This window comes from Ursus maritimus, unplaced genomic scaffold (assembly GCF_017311325.1).
Source record: "Ursus maritimus isolate PB19 unplaced genomic scaffold, ASM1731132v1 scaffold_33, whole genome shotgun sequence".
NCBI lineage: Eukaryota > Metazoa > Chordata > Mammalia > Carnivora > Ursidae > Ursus > Ursus maritimus.
The window spans coordinates 24,363,493-24,378,163 of NW_024425897.1; the positions used below are offsets into that span (position 1 = coordinate 24,363,493).

The 14,671-nt window shown below is 49.1% G+C and overlaps 1 protein-coding gene across 2 annotated transcripts in view; it reads left to right on the forward strand.

The window, feature by feature from the left end:
* DNAH10 (dynein axonemal heavy chain 10) overlaps positions 1–14,671 on the forward strand; it is a 132,636-nt gene that overhangs the window by 94,345 nt on the left and 23,620 nt on the right. For both annotated transcript variants that reach the window (XM_040620022.1, XM_040620023.1), the window contains 5 exons: positions 444–647; positions 1,277–1,357; positions 3,800–3,997; positions 4,521–4,682; positions 6,389–6,563. In XM_040620022.1, coding sequence (XP_040475956.1) covers positions 444–647; positions 1,277–1,357; positions 3,800–3,997; positions 4,521–4,682; positions 6,389–6,563 — 820 coding nt within the window. The remainder of the gene's footprint in view (positions 1–443; positions 648–1,276; positions 1,358–3,799; positions 3,998–4,520; positions 4,683–6,388; positions 6,564–14,671) is intronic.

The window sequence follows — 14,671 nt, forward strand, 5'->3', positions numbered from 1 at the left end:
TTTTCTGAAGCCCTTACACCTGGCAGCAGTTCTGCTCCCTGCTCCTAACGACATCAGCCGCTCTCCTGGGCGTTCCAGGCTGGCTGGCAGCACCCCGGCCTCCCCCCAACACACACACCCAAGCTGGGGCAACCAAACGTGCTCCAGACATTGGCAGGTGTCTCTCAGGGGGCACGGTTGTCCCTGCTTGAGCACCTCTGCTTTGACACTCACGATCACACTCCCAGGTAAGCAGGGGCATTGATTTCTCCCATTTCGCCGGTGAGATTGAGGCTCAAAGGGATTGACACGGCGCGTGAGCCTCGGGGCTCAGAGTCGGGGCGAGCCCTCCTCTCGGCCTTGGCAACCCCTGCTCCTCCCAGCTCGCTGTGCTTCTGTCACTTCGTTGCCTGGAGAGATGATGACTCCGAGGCTGAAAAACCCAGTGTGTCTTTGTTTTCCAGGGATCGTACCCGCGCTTTTCCCAGAAGAGGAAAAGGAGGCGATCCTCAGTCAGATTGGACAAGAAGCCCTGAAGCAAGGGACGGGCCCCGCCAAGGAGTCCGTGTGGCGGTACTTCGTGAACAAGAGCGCAAATAACCTGCACATCGTCCTGGGCATGTCGCCGGTCGGGGACACCCTGAGGACCTGGTGCAGAAATTTCCCAGGTGCCCCTGAGCTGAGCCTGCACAGCCATTCCCCACCCCCCTCAGCAGGGCGTTCCCGGCAAAGCAAAACATGGGGTGGTCCCTGGGCTGAAATTTGCACCCTGCAGTGTAGGATGGGCCCCGCTGTGCCCCTCGCGATGGCCGGCGGGCTCTTGGGCTGCCCACGGTGGGCGCTGTCTTCCGACACGAGGAAACGCTCACAGGCCCCGCTCTCTGCTCTCTTCTGTTTGGAACATTCTGCCAGCCTCTCGGAAGGTGCCGTCCCTAGACCTCTAGGGCAGAGGTTCTGAAGTGGGAGGTGATTTTACCGGCCCCCTCTCAGGGACATCTGTCAATGCCAGCAGACACTTTTGCTCACATTGGGTGGGTCAGGGAGCGTGCTACCCGCATCCAGTTGTTAGAGGCTGGGGTGCTGCCGAACGTTCCGCGCGGCACGGACAGCCCCACCGCAGAGGACGACCATCCCAGTGTCAGTCACGCCGAGGTTGAGAAACTCTGCTTTGGGGGAATTCGTCTTGGACGCGTCCAGCTCTTTCACCAACGTGCTGGGTGCTGGAGACCGTGTCACTGTCCTCGAGCGTCTCAAGGTTGCAAACTGATCGTCTCTTTGGTCTCTCCTCCTTCTCAAGGTCTTGTAAACAACACCGGGATCGACTGGTTCATGCCCTGGCCTCCTCAAGCCCTGCACGCGGTCGCTAAGTCGTTTTTAGGTACGTGACGGCTAGTGGGGGGGGCGTGTTAATGGTGTAACAAAATAACTTGTTATAGCTTTGCTGACTTTGAGTTTTGGTCCGGTAGATCCCTGCACTGTTCACCCCCACGGCTATGAATGGTTTTGAAGTTTGTCAGTGTTTTGGGTTTATACTGTGTTTTAATCTAAAGGGATTTCAGGGGGCTGGGGCCGCCTGAGTGGCTCAGTCAGTTCAGCGTCCAACTCTTGATTTTGGCTCAGGTCTTGATCTCGAGGTCCTGGGATCCGAGGCCTGCATCGGGCTCCACGTGCTCGGCAGGGAGTCTGCTTGAGAGTCTCTCTCTCCCTTTCCCCATCCCCCAGCTTGTGTGCTCGAGTTCTCTCTCTCTAAATAAATAAATCTTTAAAAAAAAAAAAGGGATTTCAGGGGACTTAGAAGGACAATTTAGGATAAAATTGATCAGGTGTCATCCAAAGCAGGGGTTGGCACATCACGGCCTTTGGGCCAAATGCGGCCCACAGCTTGTTTCAGGAAACACAGCGTGATTGGGACACTGGCTCATTTGTCGATGAACGTGGAGTCTATGGCTGCTGCAGAATGTGGCCACAAAGGCTGAATATTTACTGTTTAGCTCTTTACAGAAAAAGTGTGCTGATCCTTGAAACAACGGATGTCCGAAGGACCTTTTAGTGGACTGATATCAATCAGCGTTGAATTTGCTCAGAAGCTTCAAACACTTAAGTCCTCGATTATCTTCGAAATAAGAAAGCAAATCAATTTATCATTAGGGAAAAGCTTTTTTATCCGGGCCTTGACGGCAAATGACGCTGGGTGGCCACCTTCTACCTACGTATCCAGCAAATGAATCATTTGTCCCTTTACGCAGGGAGCGCTCATAATTTCAGTCAACACGCAGGGGAAAGGGGCCAGGAGAATGGCTCTGTGCTGACGATCTCACTGGGGAACAGCGAACTTTTTCTGTAAAGGACCAGATGATAAATATTTTCGGCTTCGTGGGTCGTGCAGGCTCTGTTGCAGCTCCTCCTGCCACCGCGTCAGGAAGGCGGCCACGGAGAGGACGTCCGTGAACGGGCACGGCCGCGTTCCCATGATACTGTGTTTACAAACCCGGGCAGGGGCCGGACTTGTCCTGCGCGGTCGGCCAGCCCCAGTGTAGATGGGCCTTAGCTTCCGGACGCACGCGAGCCACCCCCGTGCGCTGGCAAGGCTTCGGTTTGCTGTCAGCATTCAGTGGCTCCGTGTCCTAAACAGCACCACGCGGAATTCGCTTAGAATTCTTTTTTCTTGGAACAGAGTCCCTGGCATTGAGCTAACTGTGCCCCAAAGTGTGGGTATGTGTGAGGTAGTTTTTCACGGACACTGTAAAATAGGTCCGTGGGCTGTGCCGTGCTGGCCCCTCGTGTAGTTGAAGATCAGACCCGCAGCAGCTGACTGAATGGTTACTTTTGGTCACTCTTTTCTTCCTTCGTGTTAGCTGAAGGCACGTTCTGTGTTGAGCGAGTGTGTTTGGCCGCCTGTCAGGTAATCCAAGGGATGTGGTCTTAGCACCGGAAGAGGTGATTGTTTCAACAGACTTAGAGGAAGGCCCACTTTGTGCCCACTGTGTGCTGGGCGCAAGGGACCCAGCAAGGACACTGGGTGCATTTCCCTCCTGAAACCCCGAGCCCCTGCCCCGGACAGTGGCACAGCCAGCCTGGGAGTCAGACCGTCCTACCGGCAGGGAAAGAGAAATTGCCAGAGCTCGGATCAGTCCCGTGGTCCAGAAGAGCGACCAACCAAGAGATAGCTGCTCTTTTCCTTTCTCTAGTAAACATCTTTATATCACTTTTTATTGTGCTTAAACATCTATAACATAAAATTTGCCGTTTTAACCATTTTTAGGAGTTGAGTTAGCAGCGTTAAGCACATTCACATTCCTGTGCGGCTGTGACCACCATCCAGGTCCAGACCTCCTTCCATCTTGTAAAACCAAAACTGTCCCCGCGAAGCACGAGCTTCCTGTTCCCCCTGCCCCAGCCCCCACCCCGTAACCTCTCATCTACTTTCCGTCGCTGGATTTGCCTGTTCTAGAGACTTCGTATGAAGTCGAATCATGTGACGTTGGTCCTTCTGTGCCTGGCTTCTTGCACTCAGCATGTCCTCGAGGTTCATCCGTGTTGTGTCACGGGGCGGAGTTTCCTTTCTCCCGTCGTGTGGGTGGACCACATTCTGTTTATCCGGTCATCTCTTGACGGACACTGGGTCACTTCCACTTTGGGCTGTCGCGAGTAGCGCTGCTGTGAGTGTCGGCCTGCAGAAGTCTGCCTGACATTTTCAGGTCTTTTTGGGTCCATGCCTTGGAGCGAAATTGCTGGGTCGTACAGGAATTCCGTGTTAACTCTTCGGGAAGCTGTTCTTTTCCGTTGTCTCAGAGGTATTTTTCCTTTCCTTTCTCTTCAGGGACTAATGTGATGATCCCAGCGGAACACACAGACGATGTGGTAGAGCACGTTGTTTTGGTCCATAAATCCGTGGATGAATTCAGCAAACTATTTCTACAGATATTGAGGCGTAGCAACTATGTAACCCCCAAAAACTACCTTGACTTTATTAACACGTATTCAAAATTGCTGGATGAGAAAACTCAGTATAACATAGGTAAGGGGGGAACGGGGTGGTGAGCGAGTGGGGATCGAAGTGCTGACCTTTTCTTTAACTGGGTGATTTACTAGCAAGAGCAGGCATACTTAGGGTTGAGACAAAGTATAGCACATTCCGGATTTTACTTCTCAGAGTGATTCTTCTGGGTGGGTAGAGGCCTGGCACGCTCATATTTTTATTTGTCAGTGTGGGGTCATGCTCTTCAGAGCTCTGCATTTTCACTGCTTAGAGATACAGTCTGATGGCAGCAATGTGCTCTGTTGGAAAATGCTTTTGATAAAACGCTCTGGCTCTGGCTGTTGGCCAAGGGAAGCACTGTTTTCAGAAATACATTTATTTTGGCCGACGTGGTTCCAGCATGGCAGTAGAAGTACTGAATGTTGCCTGACATCTTATGAAGATGACTTTTTCTGTTGAGCCCCAGTGGGACGAGTCACAGTGAGGCCGCGGGAATGCTTGCCCGGGCGTGTGGGGGACAGCACCCACCCTGGTGAGGAATACAGCTCCTCTCTTTCCTCAGCTCAGTGCAAGCGTCTGGAGGGGGGGCTGGACAAGCTGAAGGAGGCCACCATCCAGCTGGACGAGCTGAACCAGAAGCTGGCTGTGCAGAAGGTCGTGCTGGCGGAGAAGTCTGCCGCCTGCGAGGCCCTGCTGGAGGAGATCGTCACCAACACAGCCATAGGTGAGTGTGGGGCCAGCTCGGGGGCCGGGGCTCCCCAGACAGGACAGAGCTCCACTGGGGGACATCCCCAAGAAGCCATTTGTCAGCCCGCCCTTTATCTTCTGAGCGGGACAAACATTCCTGTGAGTGGGGCTTTGCACACCCTTCCTGCCGGTTCCAGGCCACGCTGAGCTCACCTGCGGTCCCTCCAGCCCTCCTCCCTGCCCGGCTCCACTCCAGGTGCATCTCCTCTGTGATGCTTTCCCCACAGACCCCTCTTCTCGGCACCCACCTTGACAGTCTGACGGTCTCCGCTCTGCTTTTCAGTTCTGACGGTTCTTGGTTGTGACCTCGCTTCCTTCTTCCCGTGTGTTTGTCTTCCTGCTGCTCCAGCGAGAATCTCTCCCGGGGCCGGGATCCCTCATAGCGTCAGGGCCCGTACATGCTTTGCAGCCTACAGACGCTCGGTCAACGCTTGCTTGTTGACTGTGGACGTGACTCCCTAGAGAATGCGCGTCGGAAAATGCGGCATCCACTATATGTGTATCGAGCACCCACTGTATGGGTTCCCCGGGGCCGTTTGCTGAGGCAGAGGCCACATGAACTGGAGCAGGGCCCCAGGGCACATAGGATGGCGACACACCAAAGTGGTAACAAGAATGGCTGTGATGTTCAAGTCCTTGGGCTCCAGTCCCACCTGGGTGTCCCCGGACAAGGGACAGAGTGCTCGTTCCCTAAAGCTGCCCAAACACATGACCACAGCTGGGGGCTTCGAACAAGAGATCTTTCCTCTCTCATGGTTCTGGAGGCCAGGGTTGAAATCAGGGTGTCAGCGGGGCTGTGCTCCCTCAAAAGGCTCTAGGGGAGGAGCCCTCCTTGCCTCTTCCAGCCTCTGGTGTTTGCCGGCAATCGTGAGCTTTTCGGTTCATCTCGGTGGCACATTACCTTCTTCCCTCTCTGTCACTCTGTCTGTCTTCACGTGCTTGTCTTATAAGGACACAAGCCATTGGATTTAGGACCCACCCTAACCCAGTATGACCTCACGTGAACTCATTAGATGCCCAAAGACCCTCTTTCCAAATAAGGTCGCGTTCTGAGGTTGCAGGTGGACATGGATTGTGGGGGACACCATTCAACCCCGTACACCTACTGTGAGCTGAGCCCTGCGCTAAGCACTGGGGCTACAGCCCTTGGGGAGACGCCTACATTCTAGTGAGAGTAACCAGACACTCAGTGAGCCGGTAATTAGCTGAAATGCCAGATTTCCCTCAGTGTCATGAAGCAAACAGAACGATGAGGTTGAGAGTGACAGGAAGGGCAGGTCACCTGAGGAGGGGTGGCTTTTCCGTGGAGCCCAAATGAACCTAGGAGATGGTGATGAGAAGCAGAGAGAGATCTCAGTGAGCCAGAAAGACGGGAAGGGCAGCCCTGGTGTCCTCAGCTCACACTGGCCAAGCAGGGTTGGGGGCTGTACCATGGGATGGAGTAGTGGGACATGGGTGGGCCAGTGAGAGTCAGAGCCCCGTTCCTGGTGTTGGAGACCCCACGCCCGGTAAGCACTTCTATTTCAGCAGCGACACCCAAGGCCACCGTATTGGCCAAGGCGCGTTAGATGCCCTGGCAGCCCAGCGCCGACCTTGGAGGGCCACGTGCCGCTTTGTGTCCGTGGTCGCGGTCTCTCCCCTCCACGCCCAGTGGTCTCACTAACCCGCCCCCCTCACCCACAGCTGAGGAAAAGAAGAAGCTCGCAGAAGAAAAGGCCATGGAGATAGAAGAACAAAACAAGATCATTGCGGTGGAGAAGGCTGAGGCCGAGACGGCCCTCACCGAGGTCATGCCCATCCTAGAGGCCGCCAAGCTGGAGCTGCAGAAGCTGGACAAATCGGATGTGACCGAGATCAGGTAACTGGCGGCGGTCTCCGCGTGTGCGTGGCCGCGCACGGCTCTCCCGAAGGCAGTGGCGGTCCTGCCGGCAGGTAGGCGCCCACGGAGCTGTGGCGTGTGCCGGCCGCCGTGCTGAGCGCTTTCCGAGGTGGCTTCCGTGGCTGCTGTGATTATCCTCATTTGCAGATGAGGACGGTGGGGTGGCTCGCCCCAGGTGCCCCCCAGCCCCGAGGTAGCAGGGCCTGTTGACTTTAGACCCAGGCTGTCTCACAGACGGGGGCTGAGTTCCAGAGCTCAGGAAGCCGGTGCTCGCCGCAGGGAACCGCACGCCAGTATCTGCCCTGAACGGCGCGCTTGACGCAGGGGCCGGCGCCCTGCTGAGAGCAGCGAGTGGAGTGGGGATGCTCTGCCCCGTTCCAGCCAGATGGGCTTGCGAGGGGTGGGGAGAGTGGCTCCTTGCTGTGGCCCCCAGGCATTTGGCAGACAATCTCTAAAATGACCGCATCTCCCACAACCGGAGGACTTCCAGGAAAAAGGGGCTGGTGTGGGGCCGGGTGGGGGGGGAGCTTTCTCCCCACAGCATGTGGTCTGACCCTGGGGCGCCGCTAATGGATCTCACTGGTAAATTTAGCACCAAGACTGAAGCCAGGAAGGCGCGGCCCTGTCTGCCCGCCACCTCCCCCCCCAGCTCCCCCTGCGACCCTCAGCCCCTCAGCTCTCCCCATCCCATCCTCCTTGTCAGAAGGGGTTTGGTCCTTCTGGCCCCACAGTCAGGTCGCGTGCGAGACAGACTCCTGTCTCCAGGTCAGTGGTTGACTTTCCATCTTGGGCTCCCGGCAGAACGAGGCTTGTTCTCGGTGCTTCTCGCTCTTCCTAAGGTCTGAGCCGCCTTCTTTGTCAAAGGCTGTGCCCTTGTTGTTTGCTCATGAGTGAAACATGGGGATACAAGCCAAATGTCCAGCTCGTTCCAGGGCAGGGCACCCACACAGTTCTTGGGGGGCCACCTGCAGATGCCGCTGCTCTTAGCAAGAAGTCGTTCTTTCGGTTTCGCAGAGCGCGGTTGAACGAAGGTATAAGGATGGACGTTTTAGAATTGCCATAGTATGTGTCAGACGTTCAGACCGAGGAGCTGGAACAAAGCGGGAATGCGTAGCAAGCGGCGCTGAAGCACAGACCACCGGCATCCACGTTCCCGCGAGAAAGGGCCAGTCAGCAGTTACACAAATTGTGGTGCCATTCCCAGGGCAGCGTGAAATACTGTAGAGCAGAGAGCTGGGGAGGAATGTTGAAAGGGATTCATTTGGAGAGAAGGGCCTGTGAGTCCCCCATAAACCCAAGGGGGAGGGGCGAGGTGGGGCTTCTGCAGAACTAAACAGAGAGCTTGCTACGTGTCCCCTGCAGGGAGTGAGGGATGCTGGCATCACGCCTGAAACAGGTGTGAGATGGGGGCTCAGCTCATTCCCGAGAAAGTGGAAATGGCCTATGATCGAAAAGGAATAATTTTAGAAATGTGATTATTGGACTAGATAATATGTTCATGCATGGCTCTGCTTCTTATGGGCTGTGTGACTTTGGCAAGTCACCTAACCTCTCTGTGCTGCAGTTTCTTCATTTGTGACACGTGGATGATAGCAATTGTCCCCATGGGATCAGGGCTCTTGGGAGGATCGACTGAACCATTATAGGAAGAGCTGTCAGGACTGGGTTGACCGCACATGAGCTAGGAGCATGAGCTAGGAGCATGGTACCAACATGGGGCTAGGATCGAAGCCCCTCCCACCTGCCCCATCAGCCGAGTTCCCCTCCCTCCCATACAACAGGCACCCATTGCCTTTTAGTTGTCCCATATCCATCCGGAGAGTGTTTATGCGTGATCGAGGCAACCAGATACACACAACGTCTCTTCAGTTCCCAACTTGAGATTCTGAAGGTTAGTAGTAGAACAAGGGATAGCTGAGTGTTCTTTTTTCCTCCTTTTTTTGGTGTGTAGATGTCATATACTGCACACGTTTTCCTCTGTCTTGGCTTCTCCGGTGAACAATGCATTTTGGAGAGCTCTCGCATGTTGCTATATGACGACCTTGCCCAGTATTTAAGAAGAGCCCATCACAGCCCGCTGTATGGCGGTGCCGGCATCTATGTAACCAGCCGCCGTTTCTGAGTCTGTAGCTCGTTGCCAGTCTGTTGCCTTTACAAACTGTGTGGCGAAGAAAAACCCTGACCATACGTCATTTTGCGGCTGGGCAAGTCCGCTGGAAGGATACTTTTCCAGAAGTGGAATCGCTGAGTCCAAGGGGGTGTGTGTTGGTAATGTCTGTAGCTGCTGTTTAATGTTCTCCCTGGGGGTGGAACCAGTTTACACTGACAATTGTGTGAGCGCCTGCTTTTTCGTAGCCTCACCAATAGTGACATTAGTACACACTGGAATTTTTGCTCATTTTGTAGAAGAAAAAATAGTGTTTGTGTGTTTCCCTTATTGAGAGCGAGGTTGACCTTTTTTAAACGTGTGAAAAATGTGTGTAAGGGTTGTGTGTATTTCCTTTTCTGTGAGCTGTTCTTATGCTTTGCCCATTTATCTGTTATTGTTATTGTTTTTTTTCTTATGCATTTCCAGTGGCTTTTTATGTGATAGGGAGATCAGTTTTTTTTTTATTTTTTATTTTTTTATTTTTTTTTTATTTTATTTTTTTAATGATTTTTTATTATATTATGTTAGTCACCATACAGTACATCCCCGGTTTCCGATGTAAGGCTCGATGATTCATTAGTTGTGTATAACACCCAGTGCACCATGCAATACGTGCCCTCCTTACGCCCATCACTGTCTATCCCATTCTCCACCCTCCCCTCTGAAGTCCTCAGTTTGTTCTCATATACCATGAGTCTCTCATGTTCATTTCCTTCGATTACCCCCCTTTCTTTATCCCTTTCTTCCCCTAAGATCATCCTGCGTTCTTATGTTCCATTAGATGAAGAAAGTCATATGATAGTTGTCTTTCTCTGCTTGAGCTTATTCCACTTGGCATTATCTCCCTCCAGTGCTGTCATTGTAGCAAATGTGAGAACTTCGCTCTTTCTGATAGCTGAGTAATATTCCATTGTATATATGGACCACAACTCTGTAATCGGAGTCATCTGTTGAAGGGCATTCCGGCTCCTCTTCACAATTTAGCTATTTGAACATTGTTATAATTTGGGGCACTATACCTTCTTTTTACTCGTCTGTATCTTTGGGAGTATACCCATGTAGTGCAATGGCTGGATCATAGGGTAGCTCAATTTTTAACTTTTTAAAGGAGACCTCACACTGTTTTCCAGAGTGGCTGTCCACCAACTGTAGCTCCACAACAATGCTAGGAGAGGATCCCTTTCTCCATCCCTCTCCCAACTAAATTGTTTGTTTCTTGCTTGTATCTATTTTTGCCATTCTAACTGGCGAAGGTGGTATCTCAGTGTGGTTTTGATTTGAATTTCCTTGAGTGGCTACGGATTTTGAAGACATTTTTCATGTGTCTGTTAGCCATTTGTAGCATTCATTGGAAAGTGTCTGTTCATATCTTCTGCCCATTTTTTGATTTGTTTATTTGTTTCTCGTGTATTGAGTTTGAGGAAGTTCTTTGCTTAGATCTTGGATACCAGTCCTTTATCTGTAGTGTCATTTGCAAATATATTCTCCCATTCCGTGGGCTGCCTCTTAGTTTTCTGACTGTTTCCTTGGCTGTGCAGAAACTTTTAATCTTGATGAAGTCCCATAAATTCATTTTACTCTTTTGTTTCTCTTGCCTTTGGGGATGTCATGAAAAGGTTGCTTTGGCCGATGTCGTAGAGGTTGCTGCCTATGTTCTCCTCTAGAATTTTGATGGATTCCTGTCTCACATCGAGGTCTTTTCATCCATTTGGAGTTTATTTTTGTGTATGTGTGAGATAGTGGTCGAGTTTCATTCTCTTGCATGTAGCAGTCCAATTTTCCCAGCACCATTTATTGAAGAGACTGTCTTTTTCCCACGGATGTTTTCCTGCTTTATCAAAGATTAGTTGCCCAAAGAGCCGAGGGTCCATTTCTAGGCTCTCTATTCTGTTCCATTGGTCTATGTCTGTTTTTGTGCCAGTACCATGCTGTCTTTGTGATCACAGCTTTGTAGTACACAGTCGAATCATCATTGTGATGCCCCCAGCTTTGTTTTTCCTTTTCAACAGTTCCTTGAGATTCGGGGCCTTTTCTGTTTCCATACAAATTTAAGGACTGTTTGTTCCAGTTCTTTGAAAAATGTCCTTGGATTTTGATCGGGATAGCATTGAAAGTGTAGATTGCTCTGGGTAGCACAGACATTTTAACAATGTTAATTCTTCCGATCCATGAGCATGGAATATCTTTCCATCTTTTTATGTCTTCCTCAATGTCTTTCAAGAGTGATTTATAGTTTCTAGAATATAGGTCCTTTACGCTCTCTGGTTAAGTTAATTCCAAGGTAAGCGTATGGTTTTTGGTGCTATTGTAAATGGGATGGATTCCTAATTTCTCTTTCTTCGGTCTCGTTATTCGTGTACAGAAATGCAACTGATTTCTGAGCATTTATTTTGTATCCCGCCACATTACTAAATTGCTCAACTTCTAATAGTTTGGGAGTGGCTTCTTTTGGAGTTTTCCATATAGAGTATCATGTCATCTGCAAAGAGAGACATTTTGACTTCTTCTTTGCCTATTTGAATACCTTTGATCCCTTTTTGTCGTCTGATTGCTGTTGCAAGGACTTCTAGTACTATGTTGAATAATAGTGGCGAGAGTGGGCGTCCTTGTCGAGTTCCTGATCTTAAGGGAAAGGCTTCCAGCTTTTCCCCATTGAGAATAATATTTGCAGTAGGCTTTTCATAGATGGCTTTTATGAGATTGAGAAATGTACCTTCTATTCCTACACTCTGAAGGGTTTTAATCAGGAAAGGATGCTGTATTTTGTCAAATGCTTTTTCGGCATCGATTGAGAGGATCATATGGTTCCTGAGTCTTTTCTTGTTGATATGATGTATCACACTGATTGATTTGCGAATATTGAACCACGCTTGCATCCCAGGTATGAATCCCACTTGATCGTGATGGATAATCCTTTAATGTACTGTTGGATTCTATTAGCAAGTATCTTGTTGAGGATTTTGGCGTCCATATTCATTAGGGAAATCGGTCTGTAATTCTCCTTTTTGAGGGATCAAGGTAATATTGGCCTCATAGAATGAGTTTGGTAGCTTTCCTTCTGTTTCTATTTTTTGAAATAGCTTTAGGAGAATAGGTATTATTTCTTCTTTGAATGTTTGGTAGAATTCCCCAGGAAAACCGTCCGGGCCTGGAGTTTTGTTATTTGGAAGGTTGTTTATCACTGACTCAATTTCTTCATAATTAATTGGCCTGTTTAAGAAATCAATTTCTTCCTGTTTCAATCTTGGTAGTTTATAGGTTTCCAGGAAGGATTCCATCTCTTCCAGATTGCTTAGTTTATTGGCATATAGCTGTTGATAAAAATTTCTAATAATCCTTCCAATTTCAATGGTGCTCGTCGTGACCTCTCCTTTTTCATTCATAATTTTAATAATCTGGTCCTTTCTCTTTTCTTTTTGGATAAGTCTTAAGCCAGTGGTCTGTCAATTTTATTGATTCTCTCAAAGAACCAGCTTCTAAGGTCCTGTTGATCTGCTCTTACTGTACTTCTGGTTTCTGCTTGATTGATTTCAGCTCTAATTTTGGTCAACGCGCTTCCTCGTGCGTGGATTAGGCCTGTCCACTCTGTTGCTGTTCCAGCCTTGAGGTGAGAATATAAAAACTGCATTTAGATTTTCTATTCTTTTGAGTGAGGCTTGATGGCTAGTGTATTTCCCTTAGACTGCCTTTGCAGTATCCCATAGGTTTTGGACTGTTGTATTTTTCATTCTCATTAGTCTCCATAAATTGTTTAATTTGATTTTGATTTCCTGGTTTATCGAGTCATTCCTGAGCAGGATGGTTCTTAGTCTCCAAGTGTTTGAGTTTCTGCCAAATTTTCCTTGTGGTTGAGTTCCAATTTCAGAGCTGCATTGGGTCTGAGAATATGCAGGGATAATTTAATCTTTTGCGAGTCGGTTGAGACCTGTTTTGTGTCCCAGAACATGGTCTATTCTTGAAAATGTTCCATGGGCATTAGAATAGAATGAGTATTCTTTTTGTTCTGGGGTGTAGTGTTCTATATATATCTATGAGGTCCAACTCGTCAGTATGGCATTCAAAGCCTTGATTCTTTGCTTAGTTTTGCCAGGGTGTTCTGTCTATTTCTGATAGTGTGGAGTGTTGAGGGTCCCCACTATTAATGTATTTCTTATTTATATGTCTCTTTATTCTGGTTAAGAGTTGGCTTGTGTATCTTGCTGCTCTCTCCTGTTAGGGGCATATATATTTATAATTGTCATATCCACTTGTTGAATACTTCCCTTAAGAATAATATAGTGCCCTTCATGCATCTCTAACTATAGTCTGTAGTTTAAAACTCAATTTATCTGATATGAGAATTGCTACCCCAGCTTTTTTGAGGTCCATTTAGGTGAAAAGATGGTACTCATCCCCTTACTACCTCAGTCTGAATGCATCTTTGGGTTTTGAAATGAGTCTCTTGTGAAACAGCAAATGGATGGGTCATTTCTTTTATCCAACTGCAAGCCTTGGCGTTTTTATGGGATGGTTCAAACATTTACATTAAGACTGATTACTGAGAGATATGATTTTAATGTTGCCATGTTGCCAGTAAAGTCTTTTTGTATTGGCTGTGACTTTCTGTTCTGTATCACTCTTGGGGCCTTTTTACTTATAGAACCTGCCCAATATCTCCTGTAGGGCTGGTTTCGTGGTTACAAAATTGGTTAGTGACTGGCGATTCTGAAATGTCTTTATTTCTCCATCAATTCTGAATGACAGCCTTGCTGGATAAAGGATCACTTGGCTGCATGTTTTTCTCTGAAAGAGTTCTTTAAATATGCTCTCCCAACCCTTTCTCTCATTCAGGTCTGTGTAGACGGTCTGCGTAATTCTGATGCTTTTGCCTTGGTGCGATTGAGAAATTTCTTTGCCCTGGCCAGCTTTCAATACTGTATCCTTGCATCTAATATATTGCGGAAGACTATGACGTGACGTGGCGTAGGGTTTGTCATGGTTGAGCTTGGGAGGGGTCCTCTCTGCCTCTTGGACATGTGAATGTTTGTTTCCCTTGCTAGATTAGGGAAGTTCACTAATTTGTTCAAATATTCTCTAGACCTTCTGTTTTCTCCCCACCCCCTCGGGGATGCCGATGATTCTAACATTGATCGTTTTATTGAGTCAGTAATCTCCGTAAACCTACATTCGTATTAGGTGTGGATTTTTTTAAGACCATCTTCTATTTTCATTTTTCCTCTATTAACCCATCCTCCAATTCACTAACCCTGTCCTCTGCTTCTGCGACCCTGGCCGTCAGAGCCTCTAGTTTGCCTCATTTGGCTCATAGAATTTTTAATTTCTGTCAGATTGCTCTCTCATTTCTGTCCTTAGGGGATTCTATATTCTCAGTAACCTTTTCGTTAATAGTTTTTCAATTCTACTCATCATTTTGACCATCGTTACTCTGAATTCCATTTCTGATAATTTGGTTACATCCTATATCCATTATTTCTGTGGCAGAGGCCACAGACTCACTGTCTTTTTCTTGCTGGGGGGCTTCTCCTTCTTGTCATTCTGATGAAGAGAGGCTATGCGGTTTCCAGAGCCCAAATTATTGACTGGGTCCCAGGCCGTTGCCCTTGTTTTATAGGGATCTTAGGGATGTGGGCTTCTTCTTTAAAGATTTTATTTATTTATTTATGTGGCAGCCAACCAGCGAGAGAGGGAACAGAAGCAGGGGAGTGAGGAGGAAGAAGCAGGTCTCCCAGCGGAGGAGCCCGATGAGGACTCCTTTCCGAGCCGGGATCACGCCTAGCCGAAGACAGGCGCTCGACTGCGCCACCCAGGCACCCGGGTTGTGGGCTTTTGATTTTTCAGGCTGCCTTCTGTTCTGGGGAGGGGCCTGCCGTGCCTCGATACTCAGGCAGCCATGTTTGGGTAAGTCTCGGTGTCCTGCGAGGGGGTGATGGGGATGGGC